At 37.8% G+C, this 16,480-nt stretch overlaps 1 protein-coding gene across 1 annotated transcript in view; it reads right to left on the reverse strand.

Annotated features, from left to right (window-relative positions):
* Gmds (GDP-mannose 4,6-dehydratase) overlaps window positions 1-16,480 on the reverse strand; it is a 536,488-nt gene that overhangs the window by 428,516 nt on the left and 91,492 nt on the right. Inside the window, exon 2 of the mRNA XM_038334108.1 lies at window positions 3,967-4,011. Coding sequence (XP_038190036.1) covers window positions 3,967-4,011 — 45 coding nt within the window. The remainder of the gene's footprint in view (window positions 1-3,966; window positions 4,012-16,480) is intronic.

Genomic DNA, 16,480 nt, shown 5'->3' on the forward strand with positions numbered 1-16,480 from the left:
AATTCTCACAGAACAAGGAAGGAACAAGAAGAAGACCACACTCTAAAACTAAAGTGCACTTATTTCTTATTTAAATTCTGACATGCTGTCTTGCTTGTAAGGTTATTAAAGACATATTATCTTATATTCACAGATACATGCTAGATTTTGGTGAGTTCAACTGAGTTTTTTTTTTTTTTAGTACTAGTCTTTATATCTCCTATTTTTCTCTGTGCAAAGTAAGCACATTGTAGTGGTCACCACATGTTCTCTATATAAAACTGTGGTACTGAGAAGAAGGTACCTGAAATTAGAATGTACATCCATAGCAAATTTCACTTCTATTGATTTTCCTTTTTCCCTGAAAATGTGAGAGGATGCAAAGTTCTTGGACCCTAGGCAAGAAAATATGCCTGCTTTCAATGTTGTAAAGAGACTATAGTACCTTCTACAACATGTGTCCCTGGCTTGTCACCATTCACTCTCTGTTACTCCTCTATCAAGAGATAATCTCACAAAGCTCCACTGGCTAAGTGTTTCGCACATGCTCTCTCACCTCATACTTCAAAAAATCTTAGACAATGGACAGATGTGCTCGTCATCCCTACTTATAGATATGAGAGAGAGAGAGAGAGAGAGAGAGAACAAAACAAACTCTTAGATGGGTCAAGAAATTGGACTGAGGACCTGAGGACACAGAGGCAGCAAGAACAGAGGATTTGGACATAAGCTACCCAGTAGCCAAGCCCCAGGGATGAATGTTATGAGAACTAGATTGCTTATTCAGCTCCTTGATCTGTGCTAGTCAACAGGGAATAAAAGAAAATAAACTTTTAGCTTTAGCAAGCTACAGAATCTATATAGTATATATAAGGTATAAAAAGTGTCTTCAGGGTAACTGCAGAATGAACAAGAGAATCAGACATGGTGGAATATGCCTGTAATCCCAGAACATGGTACATAGAGACAGAAACATCATGATTTCCAAGCAAGCATGGCCTACTTAGCAAGACCCTTTCTCAAAATAAGAACAATAATAATGTTAACTATAAAAAATAATAACAATAAACAAGTATGGATGTGGTCACTTTTTCAATGTTTTAATCTTTAGTATAAGTCAAGAAGCAAACAATAATAAATACTATTATTCTGAGCATCTTCTCAGTAAGAACTGAGGCAGAAATATAGCATATAGATGACCCTCAATATCCATAATTTCTGCAACCATGAAGTCAACAAACTGCAGTTGTATCCATCTGTCCTGAACAAAGACAGACTTTTCTTTGTTTCCTCATTATTACAGCTAGTTATGAAATGTTTGCATTGCATTGGCTATAATAACCATCTTAGTGTATAAAAAACAATATGTACAAGCAATACACAAATACTATAATATTTTATATATGTAACTTGAGTGTCCTCAGGACTTTTTATGTGCAAAGGTTCCTGGAACCAATCCCCTTGCAGATTATCAAAAGATAACTGTATTTTACTTGATTACTTTGGAGGACTCATTCATATGTGAACAGATGCAGAAGGTTCAGCAATCACATAAAACATGTTCCAAGCTCCAGGAATCTACGTGAACAAAGGAGTAATTATATCTTACTGAGCATTCTGCAAATAAATGCTATTCCTCAGGATCTAATTCTCATCAGAGACCCAGCCTCTCTGTGTCTAGTGCTGGGGTCTGAACTCTCCTTCGAATCCCTATCATGCCAGCCTCCAAAAGGACCTGAGGTGGGTCCACATTAAGGTTGAGAGTCCATTGAAGTAGAAGTCTGTATTCATCCAAAATTCCTGTCAATGATCTCTGGATTCAAATGGGGTCAGACATAATCCCAGGCATTCAACTACACATTCTATTTCTGTACTGCTCATGGTCTTGAATCATCAAGAGCTACAGCTGATAATTCTGAAAACTTTCCAAGGCTTTCCTTAAAAAAATCACTCTAATGTTTGCTGTGACCTAAGCATAGAAAGAAAAGGACCATTTCACCATCAGACTCCTCCTAATAGATCATTCTACAATTATATCATCTCTTAAAATTGAGGAGAAGCAGTTCACTAAAATACAGCACACATGAAGCCTTTACTCTTATCACCCACACACAGCCCACACTTTTGCCATCTTGTGTGGAAGACTCCTGTTTGTCCTATGTCCTACCTTGTCCCTTGCCCCTGAATTACTAGTTATAGTTTAACAATTTATGGATCTCACTATTCTCATAACATTTTATCTGTGATAAATTTCTCCCAATTAACTGTGATTTGCCAAGTAAGTCTTCTGCTGTCTTTCTGTAAAAAGCAATCAAATCTGCTCTTTTAACTTCAAGTGCTAATAAAATTAAAACACTTGCAGCTTATCAGGCAGTCTTAAATTCTCATTGCATCTATTTGCAAATCTTGCATCCTCCCCGTCCTCTGATTCCTGGTAATTCCTCAATGAGACACCTGAATAGACTTTACTTTCCCATACCAGTCTTCCCTGTCTTCTTCAATAGGACTAACAGCAACACGTGTGCAGCCCTCCTGCCTGCAAATGATTAACGCCTACACAACATAACTAGCCCCAAGGCCTACCCACCCACTAGTCCACTCTCTATAAGAGCATACAGTCACACATACAATTTCTTGTCTTCAGTCTACATTCAGTCATTGACTGTTACTTTCAATTTCATGTCTACTCACTGTCTCACAGGTGCACCTCAAAGTACATTTCAACACCCTTGTGATTAGAGCATCACTCAACATATTGTCTCCATTTTCAACAGTACAATGTTTTGGCTTACCCAGCTTCTTATCCTGATTCCCTGGCAACTCACTCCCGTTGCTGGCTACCATACATCTCTTAGCAGCAGGTCCTACATATTTGTATAGCACTTCAGATGTATCTCTACCAAATCTTTCTGTTATTCATTAACATATTAACATATTAACTTTGACTAGATAACAGCCTTTTTCAAAAACTAAAACTTCTGTACTACTTATGGCCTTCTCTAAAATGCTTTGTTTTGTTGAATATTTAGTCTCTCGATTACTATAGCAATCTATTCTTACAGACATATGTGTACATAGGTACTCCCATAATTACATAATCTTACTTTGATACTGCAAGATATAGAACTACTACAAAAATAAAATAAGGTTCTAAACACTGCTATGATTTATTAAAGTCAAAGCTATCAGAAAAATATTGACTTCCAATAAGAAAACTAATTCCATTTTCATCAAATCTTATTAACAAGCTAAATTCTTTGCAGTTCTTTTCCATTTGTTCAACTGCACATTTTTATATAATATCACTACAACTAACTGAAGTAAAGAGAACATGTAAAACTATTAATACAACATTGTCAAAGCAAGCCAGGATATGGGTCAGTGTATAAGTTTTTATTCTCTATAGATCATGCAGTTATATAAAACTCCATCTGGAAAATGTTTTTGAAAAGTACAGTATTTGCTAAAGTAATCAGATTTAATACAATTTTTTTCTAATGATATTGAAGAACAAATCACAATGATAACAGCACCAATCATGAATCACACAGATTCATCTTCTATAAAATATACAGCTGCCTATTAGAGAGCAAACACCTCCAGGTGTAAATCTTTCATACAAGCTTGCCAAAGATCGGCTTGGTTTTTATTGCTCTGTGCAATTTCCAAATTAAGTGACTTCATCATGAGTGGAACTTTTTAATGTGGCACATTACATCATACATTAACCCTAAAACTCTTAAAAAGTCAGGCTCACACAGGCTGCTGCTTTATCAGAGAACAAGGGAGGCATGCAGAACAGCAAAACCCCGTGTGCTCACCAGCAGATAGACAGCACAATGAGTTGGCAGCATCACCGGCGCCACGGCAGAGTCGTGCTTGGATTCTGATTTGTTATCAGAGTTTCCGTGGAAAGCACACACAGAGGAAGCAAAGCAGCTGCATCCTAGCAGTCCACGGCAACCCCAAGAGCACTGAGTCACTCACCTCGTATCCTTTCTCCAGCAGGAATTCTGCCAAGTATGAGCCATCCTGGAAAGAGAGGGAAAATTGAGAAGTGTTAGACCTCTGGTGGCTGGTACAGAATCCTTATCTACATTAAGGGTTTTGAGACCATCTTTTGAAAGTCAAGTTGAACAGAATAAACATCATAGCAACCAAAATAAAAACAAAACTGATAATGACAACACCAGATGGTGTTCCACTATTAACAGAGCAGACATTATGTAGACCCATGTAGACATCACTGAAGACAGGAAAAAAAATCAAAAACCAAGAAAATAATCAGAAACAGAGAGCACAAAGTTTCAGAATCACATGGGTTTGGGTTTAAGTTTTGCCACTTACAGACTATGTGAAATATGCAAATATGTTAGCAAAGCAGAATGCCTTGGTGCCATAGGAATACAACAAATTCTGGTGGGGATGATATTTTAAAAGGAAGCTGGCAAGTTCAATAGGAGACAGAGCACAAGGTGTTGACATTACTGAGAATGACTCTACTGAATTGTGGAGAAGGCTGGAAGTACTATGCAGCACTTCATGGGAGGTGTCAGGGACCAGTTAGCTGCTAAGCTATAGTGCTATAGAAAGGCACTGAGTTTAGAGGGTTTACGGGATGGGGTTCCGTTAAAAACCACTTTACCATATATGTGTGCATACATGCAAACAAATTTCTAAAGAGGAAACGGTTACTTCTTTGATAAAATAACAAATGCTTCACATGAGTTTATCTTAAAACATGCAGTGATTCCTACATTAAGAAGGGGCTAGCTGAATAAGCACTGAGAGTCTCAACTGGTAATAGCAATTGTTTTAGAAGTTTCTAGATGAAACTTTCTAATTAAAAGATTTCATGTCACTTTACAAGAAGAAAAACTATGACAGATATCTGATTAAACTAGTCTGAGGCAAAGAGCTGAGCTATTACTATTTGAGTACTAGCGTCTCTCAGAAAAAGAGATAGGTTCTACATTTTATAACCAATCTCATAATTTCTTTTCAGATTTTTGCCCCGATGGGGAAACCCTTCAATCTAACTCAGACTTAAATGTAAAACTAAGGCTCCAATTAACACAAATTTGTTTTCTGACAAGCAGCTGTAGTATTTGTGTTTTCTTAGGTTTCATAAGTTTGAAAAAGCTTAAAATATCCCTGTGAGGTTCAGAAATCCCTACCAGTTATTCCAGGGGACAAAATGAAGCAAATCTTAGTATTGTCATGATCTGACCTAAAGCTGGAACGAGACACCCTATGGGTCATGAAAACAGCAGGGCTGCCGAGTGAGTGTTTACAACGTTAATGCACAAGTCCTGCGGGAATTCATGAAGAATGGCAAGGCCCGGCATAAAAAGGGCACATTCTGTGGTCCATTAAAAACTCCAACAGATTTTCTTCTGACTTCTTGACATAAATATTCTAGTTTATAGACTCATGGTGAGAAGAGAGTTTGGCTTTTTCATCTAAACCTTACAATGTGTATAGGTTTTATACACATTTAGGTGTTAGCTAAATCAAATCACAAGGCTGACTGAAGCCAGAATAAGCCAAGCTGGACTACATGATCACTGGAAGGTTTTGTTTTATTTAGGGGGCAGTATTTCTGTGAATGAATAGATAACAAAACAGTATTAAGGAAAACAGCGGCTTTGATAATAATTTAACTAAAGATTTCTAGAAAGCAGACTTGTTTTTGTTATAGTATTGTTACCTTGAAGCAGCCAGCACTACATTTTCCTCACTGTATCCACATGGAATAAAACAGAATGCTTTATGTTCTAGCATACTCATATAAAATGTGTGTGTGTGTGTGTGTGTGTTTCTGTGTGTTGGGGCGGGGAGGTTAGTAGTAACTGTTCTGGACCTGGGTAGGGAGAGCAGTGATTATTCAGAAAGATGATGTGAAACAGACCTGACCAGGACTGAACCCTGTCAATAAGGTCTTGTTCTTCTCACCCAGGCTGCTCCTCAAACTTTCCAACCACATTGGAACATTCTGAACCAGCAATGGCACTCACTTCCTCCTCATTTCCTTGCCAGGCCCCTCCAGTGATAGGGCCCAGGCTGCACAATGAGTGGGAAACGAGCCGAGCAAGGGCTCTTGGTCTCTAGCCCAGGAGCTCAGCTGGCCTCCCCCTCATCCTCCCCACTGGCCCTCGGGGACTCCTAGGAGACATGGTATCTGAGCATGCAGCAAACCAGCAGGATGGCTGATAGAGAATGCTCCAATCAGACTAATGACTAAAATGTCATACCGAGAACCTGAAAGTAACATTAAGTTCTGACAGTTGACTCCTGAAACCAAAGGAAACGGGCTGGATCTGCTTATTTGCTAGAACCCAGTGTAAATTCCAGCCAGGTTCAAAATTTGTCAAAGGGGGGTGGACATTTTAATTGGAGAAATAATGTCCCAACTGTGACCTTTATAAATTTAATTCTTCATAAAGTTATTGGCAGTATCTATTTAATATAAAATTCCAGACCATTTGGAACAATCACTATGGTGTATTATTCTCAAGACACAGAAACGTCTTCTGCTTTTCTCTCATACAAGAACTCAGCGAGGAAGGTAAACAGCCATTTGGCATCTCAGGTAACAGATATAATATCACACAACTAGTTACAGATGAAATCAGGACTAGAATCCAACTCTTCCATTATCTGAACTAGAAAATAATCTTCCTCACTCTTTCCCCTGGGAGCTACCAAAACATATCAAACCCCAACAAAGCTGGGCCGTTAAAGGGCACATTTTCACACTAACTTGATTTGGCCCTTTCTCATTACAAGATGTTTTATAGATTAAACAGTAATTCCAGTTTTAATCAAGTGTTCCCCACACACTGAAACCCTGTAATTTTAAAATACTCTAGAGCTCAGAAGAAAAAAAAATGTGGGTGCCTGAGATTTCCCAGGCCTTGGCTCTGGGCATATACATGCCCATGGGGCAGCACAGTGCTATGTGCTGCGCACCATTTGACGCCCTTCGTAAGACTAAGATGGAGGGAACAACAGTGCTGAAAAGATCAGCCACACTCAGGCATGTCACACTCAGGCATGTCTCATCTGCTGCCCATGGACCTTATGAGGCGGAGGATACAATTAATGTGGCATAAAACAAAATAAGCATCTATTAAAACATTATGACATGCCGGGCGGTGGTGGCGCACGCCTTTAATCCCAGCACTCGGGAGGCAGAGGCAGGCGGATCTCTGTGAGTTCGAGGCCAGCCTGGTCTACAAGAGCTAGGTCCAGGACAGGCTCTAAAAAAGCTGCAGAGAAACCCTGTCTCGAAAAACCAAAAAAAAAAAAAAACCAAACAAACAAAAAAAAAACATTGACATATAATTCTTGGATTTTTTTGTAATTAAATTGCAAATGGCTCTCAATCGTGAACTCTGTGCATGCAAATTGACAATATCCTAAGGTTGAAAACTCCTAGTAGGAGACAGAATACAACATAGGCATGAGGAGAAAGTGATTGCTTGCATAGCCTTATAGTCTCTTTCCCTCCATATGTTTTACTTATTATACAAAAGAAATAGCTTTTGCTGAGGATTCCCAAGAGTTTGAAGCCAGCCTGGGCTACAGAGTAGATTACAGGACAGTCTGGACTACACTGTGAGACTGTCTCAAGCAACAACAACAACAGTAATATACACACACACCACAAAACATCTTTTAAGCTAACCACTACTACAATATCAAGGTATGCTGTACTTACAGTAAGAGCTATATCACATCAATTAATAGAGAAGGATGTTGTTTGAAATCAGAATAAAATTTTCCAGTTATTTAATCAGTGGGCTATGAAGCATCCAGGAGTAGAATATATTTAACAAGTACTGAGACCTGGCTCATGTTTGTAGCCATCACTGGATAATATCTATGTCAAACTCGGCATTCAAAAGACCATAGGGACCAATTAATCAAACGCTCTTGTTTTACAGATCAGGAAATTGAGATTCAAAGCAATGAAATGTTTAGTGTAAAGTCACACACTGAGAGAGTAGAACCTGCATGTCCTTACATACCAAAACATAATAATAAAAAGCAAGTCTCTAGAATATGAGAGTTCAGAATTCTGCACTAAAATCTAAACAACACAGCATGAAGGTGGATACATGTCATCCCAGAACTCAGAAGACTAAGGAAAAAAGATTTCAGGAGGTAGCCTGGATTACACATGAAACCCTATCTCAACAAAACTTACCTTTGTAAAAGGAAAAAAAAATACACTAGTGAGTACAGCTGAGCAATAAATAAGATATTTAGTCTAGCACATTATTGCATGAATAACAAGAAGAAAATCAATTATGGTGAATACAGGAGTAACTGACTGAATAGTAAAAAATACTTCAAACAGATATACCCATCTAGTAGTCTCTAAAATTCAAAATTATTTCTCCATACAAGGTGCTATCAACAAAGACTAGACTGTAACTTCCACTTACTTCCTTGTAGAGAGGACCACAGAAATTCAGAAGGGTAGTCAACTACTCTGAACAAAAGAGGTGACTATTTCCAGCCAAGAACTTCTGTAGCCATCCTTCTTTCTATACCAGGAAAAGTGCCCTCTAGGCAGGTGCTCAGGAGCTTATACATGCTAAGAAGGAAGAATGGCTCTGTGGTCAAGTCCTGGATTCCCAGTGTTGCATGGTAAGTGTAAGGTTAATATTAATACTCAGTTTCCAGAAAGAGGCAAATCACCTCCAGTCATCCTATACATTGTCTACCATAAACCCAGTAGTCAGCAAACAAAGGAGAAAGCCCCAATTATATCTAATATTTGAATCTATCAAATAGCAAACACCTTTATCAAGAGTAGTCCTTTATGTTTTGTGTTTTTATTTCCCATATGTGGAGTGTGTGTGTACAGGCACACGCACATTGCATACACAACACCAGATACAAAGTTAGTTCAATGTCACAATTTTTTAAAACATAATCTTTTGAGGGAGCTAAAACACTGTAAGAGCTAGAGGACTAGGATGTCTGCTGTGAGATGGTATCTCCTAGGATTGGCAGAGACATTACAACTAGGATATGAGAACAGTACGGCTGCTAAAGCAAGACCCAAACAATGACAACACAATAAAATGCTAACAAGAGAGGAATAACTCAAAGGGCCCTGCAACTACACAAAGAATTATGGGCAATTAATGTCTATTGAGAGGAGAACTAGTCTTTCCCAGAGATACTACATGGTCAGCCTTGAGATTTCATACATACAAGCAACACGAAATGGACTCAGCAGGTATATATATATGAGCATAACAATATATATATATATATAAATGAATAAAATATATGTGAGCATAACAATAATAATCAATGGGAAAAGTCATAAGTTTGAAAGGGATTGGGGAAAGAATGGGAGAAGTAGAAGGGAAGGGGAAAATAATGTAATTATACTTTAATTAAAATTTTAAAAATACCAAGAAAAAAATGCTTGCCCCCGAAGGAGCATGAAAAGACTTTTAGGGTGATCCGATTACTGATGAAGCATGTCTTTAGTGGTGTCCATACAGTATGCTGTCAGAATTTATGTACTAACACCTGAAAAAGGAAACTGTAATCCTTTGGTAAGCCTCCCAAAGCCAGTTTTGGCCTCCCCAAACCACTGATACTTGTTAAATATTTTGAAACTTATGCATAGAGTTAAGAAAATTAATCAAAATCAAAAAACTATTCTAAATATTAATGATTACTTCCCCAGGGGATAAGATTGTTAATAGTTATCTATCATTTCTATTTTCTTTTGTCCCAGGGGTAAGATCATGAGTGGTTTATTTATCTATCTCCTCTCCATTATTTCCAGTGAACATATCATACTTTTATAATAAGGAATATTAAGAATTTATACCAAAGCTAGTTCCAGGACAGGCTCCAAAGATACAGAGAAACCCTGTCTCGAAAAAACCAAAAAAAAAAAAAGAATTTATACCAAAATTTTATAGTAATTGTAATAGTGTATATGCTCTAAGGTGTGTAAAATATACAAAACTATCTGGATGTAAGACTATTAAAATAATAACAATGACATTTAAGAAAAAAGGGTTGCAGAGTTTTTGTGGTAGTAACATTGCATATCATTCAATTTGGGAACTGTTATTAGTTTTTAACCTTTAACCTATTTTCCTTGCAGTTTCTATCCATTATGTCAGTTTATTTTAAAAGCATCTAGAAAACATGAATCTACCTAATTTTTACCTTTCACAAAAGCCAGTCAAAAACTGGAATAATTTTACAGGGTTTTGGTCAGCAAAGAACCTGACAGCATAGTATGAAACATATGTTCCTTCTATTATTATTATTGTATATCTTTAACAAAGAAACAAACACCAAATGTAAACTCCAGGCATATTTTGTATAAACACAAAACATTAATTCCAAAAGACTAAAATAGCATTCTGTAAATCAGCAAGTTTAAGTAAAATGAATTAAAGGGGAAAAAAAAACAAGGAGGTAGAGAGGAAGCCTTTATTAATAAGAAACGGGTAAATTATAATCAAATGATTATGAGAAAAGCAAAACACACCAATACCCCAACACATACAGCCCAGAAATGTTTGAAAGGTATCAAATGCAAAACTAAAGGCAGTTGCTAATAGCATGCATATGGGCTGGGTCCAGGTTTCATTGCCACAGAATCCTATCTACTGCTGTTCCTTTTTATGTTCACTTTAAGCCTATTGTTCCTCACTGTATCTTTGCACTCCTGACCCAAATTCCTGTCATTCATGTTGATGTGTTTGTTTGTTTTTAAATGTCATTTATTATGTATGTGTGTGCCATGATGCAGATGTGGAAGTTGACAAACAACCCTCAGGAGCCAATTCTTTCCTACCATTTTGTGGAATCCAAGAATCAAATTCAGGCCATGAGGGCTTTGTGCAAGCTCCTCTCTACCTGTCGAGCCACCTCTCTGGCTCTGCAAACAGTAACAGATATAAAAGTGAACACTTACACAGGCCTTGGAATATGTATGTCATGTGTGCTTGAGGTGTTCCTCACCTCGTCACTGTTTATATTCACACAGAGTATCTATGACGACGCCACTCTGATTATCTCCACTTAAAAGAAGAAAAAAAATGGTAAATTCAGACTAATTTGCTTAGGGTCTTTTAGTGGGATGGTCAATCCTGAGTGTCAACTTGACACACCTGGGGAGAGAGAACCTCAAACTGAGAAACTGCCTCCATCAGACTGGCATGCTGGCGTATCTTTTCAACATTTTCTTTATTACTAATTGATGTAGGTGGGTCCAGCATGCTATGGGAAGTTCTGGATCTACAAATATTTTAACATAGAACAGACTCCTAGAGACTACTAGTAATTGAAAGGAAGCAGAATTAGTGGATATCAAACACCACTTGAGGCCATAGGTATAATGACATGGAGGACAGGAAGGAAATAAGAGATTCAATTCCTGCTTTATTGCTCTGTGAAGTATCTGGGCAGCCAGGCATTTCCTGGCCTAGATAGCATAATGTCTGGCTAGGTTCTCCAGCTTTCACATGCATCCGCACACTTACATGTGGATAGGATGAAAATAATAAGCAGTAACCTGTACAGTTATCTGATACGTGTGGTAGATGGACAGGGATGGGAAAAGCTTTGTGGATAAAGAAAAGCTATCTTCTACAGTGGATAGCACAGTGCCCTGAAGAAATCCATTGCCCTACCTGAGCATGAAAAAGAGCCAGAAAAAAAAGGGGGAATGTAAGAAGTATATCCACCTAGCAAACAAGCTAATATAGCTTGTTTTGTATTGTTTTGTTTGCTTATGACATCTACAAGGTTACTAGAATAACACAAAATGAGAACCAATGATTATCCTTCCTCATTTTGGTGCACACCTGTTAAAAATGTTGTTGCTAAAATGTTACGATTGCTTCCAAAAGGAATCATTATAATTATAACTGTTCTTTTTAACTGATCTCTTTGAGACCTATAATTAATTTAGTTAATCCAGTTAAGATTACACTTAAATATATACAGATTGTGATATAAATGTTAATTTGGGCTCCCTACTATATTTCGGATCTGCTTTATTCCTATGAAATATCTACTATGTAGAAAACATAAAAACAGTAATTAGTAATTAATAAATAGTTAAAGAAAAAGTTAAACAGTAACTCTGAGTTGTGGAGTTGAAGATATAGTTCAGCAGCAAGTCACTTCAGCATGTGGAAAACTCTAGGTTCAAAAACAAAAAAAAAGACATGTTATACTTTAAGCAAATTAAAATTCATTTAAACAGCCAGATGCGGTGGCAGCCACCTTTAACTCCTGCAGTAGGGAGGTAGAGGCAGGTGGATCTCTATGAGTTCAAGGCCAGCCTGGTCTACAGAGTAAGTTCCAGGTCAGCCAGGGCTGTCACACAGAGAAACTCTGTCTCAAAAAAAAAAAAAAAAAAAAAAAAAAAAAAAAAAAAAAAAACAAATAAAATAATAAAATAAAATCACAAAAAGAAAGATGATATTCAATTATGTGAGTGTAAGTATAATGCAGAAATGTGTTAGCACATTCTACTCAGAAAGCTTCAGGTGACAGAACTAACGCTAACAAGAACAGGGGGGGATTCTATGCCAAGGGTGCAAACAAAGAGTATTGATTTCTTTGGAAGTGTAGTTCTGAGACAGGTTCAGCTAATAAAATTCAATTTGGGTATTTATTGTCAGGGTGTAGAAGATTTAGCACACATTTTGAAGAAAGGCAAGGATGTGGTTCCCAGCAGGGATCTCAGTGACACTAAGTGCTACATTTCCCAGCAGGTCAGAGACTTGAGCTGAAATAGAAGAGTTGAATTGACTTCAGTGCTGAAGCTAACAAGCAGGTGCCTCTGATTCACACACCCTTTCAGTCTATTCGCATAACACTTCAATGTCTAGCCACTGCTTCTGCTCCCCAACTAGCCTCTCCGGGAACTGCAAGACATCTGGGATATGATACATTTTACAGGCTTAGGTCACATATCTAAACTACCTAGCCTTATAGGTATGATTCATTCAACTTCACACACACACACACACACACACACACACATATTACAGCACATATATTTAGTATTTATTACTGAAGCATTTATTATTCAGTAGTGTGCTATTTGTTTCTCTCTAAATGAGACCTTCTAAAATATTATAATTACTAATTAATACTCCATACCATTTTCACACATATATTTAACAATATCTTTTTGAGTAGTCAAGATATCTTCATTTTTCCAGATTGAAAAAACTGAAATCTGGACCAGTCAGATAGTTCATTTCTTATCAAACTTGAGACCTGAGCTTAACTCTGGAACCCACATAGTATTAGGAAAGAGCCATCTCCCACAAGTTGTCCTCTAACCTCTGCCATCTCCACATCATACACACAATACATATATTTTTAAAAACATTTTAAATAAAAATTTAAGTTCATAAAAATTAAATCCCTCAAAGTCATAAAGAAAAAAAACCTTAGCATAATACAAACCAAGTTATTGCATCCTTACTACAATGTGATTTCCACAACATATCTGCCTTAATCAAAATCAAAATATTTCAACCAGAATAAGATTTCATAGCACTTTAAGCCCCTACTCAATGAGTAAATTTATATGAAAATTTATGCAAAGAAGAAAAAAAAACAACTGAATTGTGTATCAAAAAGTCATTTTTCTATAAGATTCACATGACTTGATGGTTTGTTGTTGTTGTTGTTGTTGTTGTTGCTGTTTTAATAATTTAATTTTATGTACATTGGCATGAGATCCCCTGGAACTGGAGCTAAAGACAGTTGTGAACTGCCATGTGGGTGCTGGGAATTGAACTCGTGTCCTCTGAAAAAGCAGCCAGTGCTCTTAACCATTAAGCCATCTCTCCAGACCTGTTGTTGTTTTTAATAACCTATTTGACTTTGGTAATAAATCATTCACTTTCATAGCTACATTTATTGGGGATGGAAGGACTGCTGAGAGGCTAAGTAAACTGGCTGCTGCTCTTCTAGAGGACATGGGTTCAATTACCAGCAGTCACATGATTGTTCATAACCACCTCTAACTCCAGTCTCAGGGGATCTGACACTTTCTGGCCTCTTCAGGTACTGCACACAGAGTGCACAGATACACATGCAGGCAAAACACCCAAACACATAAAATAAAAATAAAAATAAAAACTTAAAAAATAATACATGTTCATGCAAGCTCAGTAATTCTTCTGCCAAGTCTAAACTAACATCAAATTCAAAAGTACATTTACAGTTCCAGGACAGGCTCTAGAAACTACAGGGAAACCCTGTCTCAAAAAACCAAAAAAAAAAAAAAAGTGCATTTACTTCTTTGCTCATGTTCTCCCTCCTTCTGCTCCTCTTTTGGACTTGGGAGCTCAGTCCAGTACTCCAATGTGGGTCTCTCTATCTCTATCTTCATCCATCACCTGATGAAGGTTCTATGGTAATATGCAAGATATTCATCAGTGTGGCTGTAGGACAAGACCAGTTCAGGCTCCCTCTCCTCTGCTGCCCAAGGAACAATCTGGGGACATCTCCTTGGACACCTGGGAACCCCTCTAGAGTCAAGTCTCTTGCCAACCCTAAAATGGCTCTCTTAATTAAGATATCTACTACCCTGCTCCCATATCCAACCCTCCTCCATCCCAACCAATCCATTCCTTCAAGCTCTCCCCATCCTCACCTTCTCCCTTCTCTCTCCCCATCTCCCCTTATCCCCACCCCCCAGCCCCTGTGCTCCCAACCCCTGCCCGGCAATCTTGTCCACTTCAATATCCAGGAGAATAACTATATGGTTTTCTTTGGGTTCACTTTCTTATTAATTTCTCTATGATCACAAATTACAGGCTCAATGTCCTTTATTTATGGCTAAAATCCAATAATGAGTGAGTACATACCATATTCCTCTTTTTGGGTCGGGTTACCTTATTCAGTAAAGTGTTTTCTATTTCCATCCATTTGCATGCAAAATTCAAGATGTCATTGTTTTTTACCACTGAGTAAAACTCTAAAGTGTATATGTGCCACACCTTCTTTATCCATTCTTCTATTGAGGGGCACCTAGGTTGTTTCCAGGTTCTGGCTATTACAAATAGTGCTGCTATGAACATAATTGAACAAATGCTTTTGTAGTATGATTGGGCATCTCTTGGGTATATTCCCAAGAGTGGAATTGCTGGGTCCTGAGGTAGGTTGACTCCCAGTTTCCTGAGAAACCACCACACTGCTTTCCAAAGTGGTTCACAAGTTTGCATTCCCACCAACAATGGATGAGTGTTCCCCTTACTCCACAAGCTCTCCAGCAAAGGCTATCATTGGTGTTTTTGATTTTAGCTATTCTGACAGATGTAAGATGGTATCTCAGAGTTGTTTTGATTTGCATTTCCCTGATCACTAAGGAGGTTGAGCATGACCTTAAGTGTCTTTTGGCCGTTTCAACTTCTTCTGTTGAGAATTCTCTGTTCAGTTCAGTACCCCATTTTTTAATTGGGTTAATTAGAGTTTTAATGTCTAGTTTCTTGAGTTCTTTATATATTTGGAGATCAGACCTTTGTCCGATGTGGGGTTGGTGAGACGGTCGGACTGATCTAATGGGAGATCTCCAAGGCCAGTTGGAATGGGACTGATGGAGCATGTGATCAAACCGGACTCTCTGAATGTGGCTGACAGTGGAGGCTGACTGAGAAGCCAAGGACAATGGCACTGGGTTTTGATTCTACTGCATGGACGGGCTTTGTGGGAGCCTTGCTGTTTGGATGCTCACCTTCCTGGACCTGGGGGGAGCGGGGAGGACCTTGGACTTCCCATAGGGTAGGGAACCCTGACTGTTCTTTGGCCTGCAGAAGGAGGTGGAGGGGAATTAGGGGGAGGGGAGGGAAGTGGGAGGATCGGAGGAGGTGGAAATTTTATACACACACACACACACACACACAAAACAGTTCAATGCAGAACAAAACAAAATTAGGATAAAACCAATAAAATTTGAAATTTTTTTTAAAAAAGTACATTTACATAAGCTGGAAAGCAATACCAAATGTACCAGTACTGACAGAGTTCTTTACATTCTTTCTAGGTTCTATATTCAAATAATATAATAGTATTTAAAAATAAATGTATTGAAACAACAGAAATATGTGTAAAGATCATAGCATTGACTTCTACCATGAAAAACTTCAATTTTAATATAAATTCTCATACTTACTTAATAAGGTCACAAATTAACTTTTCCTTTCTTGAAAATTTCAAATTTAGCTCATTCAAATCAGTGCAATCTCAGTGCAAAATTTAAAACTGCCATGTTTTCTCTGTAAGTACTGAGTATCTTGCAAACATTCCTTTCTTTTAAAAAACAAAAATAATCATCTGTAAGGACACATACTGCACTGAACGTTGTAAAATCACCCATGATTCCACCAATGAAACAGTTTATCTGAGCTAATGGGAGCTCACCAACTCCAGCGGGACTGGGAAGGAACAAACATAGGTCTAAGCTAGTCCCTCTAAA

Source organism: Arvicola amphibius, chromosome 6 (assembly GCF_903992535.2).
Source record: "Arvicola amphibius chromosome 6, mArvAmp1.2, whole genome shotgun sequence".
NCBI lineage: Eukaryota > Metazoa > Chordata > Mammalia > Rodentia > Cricetidae > Arvicola > Arvicola amphibius.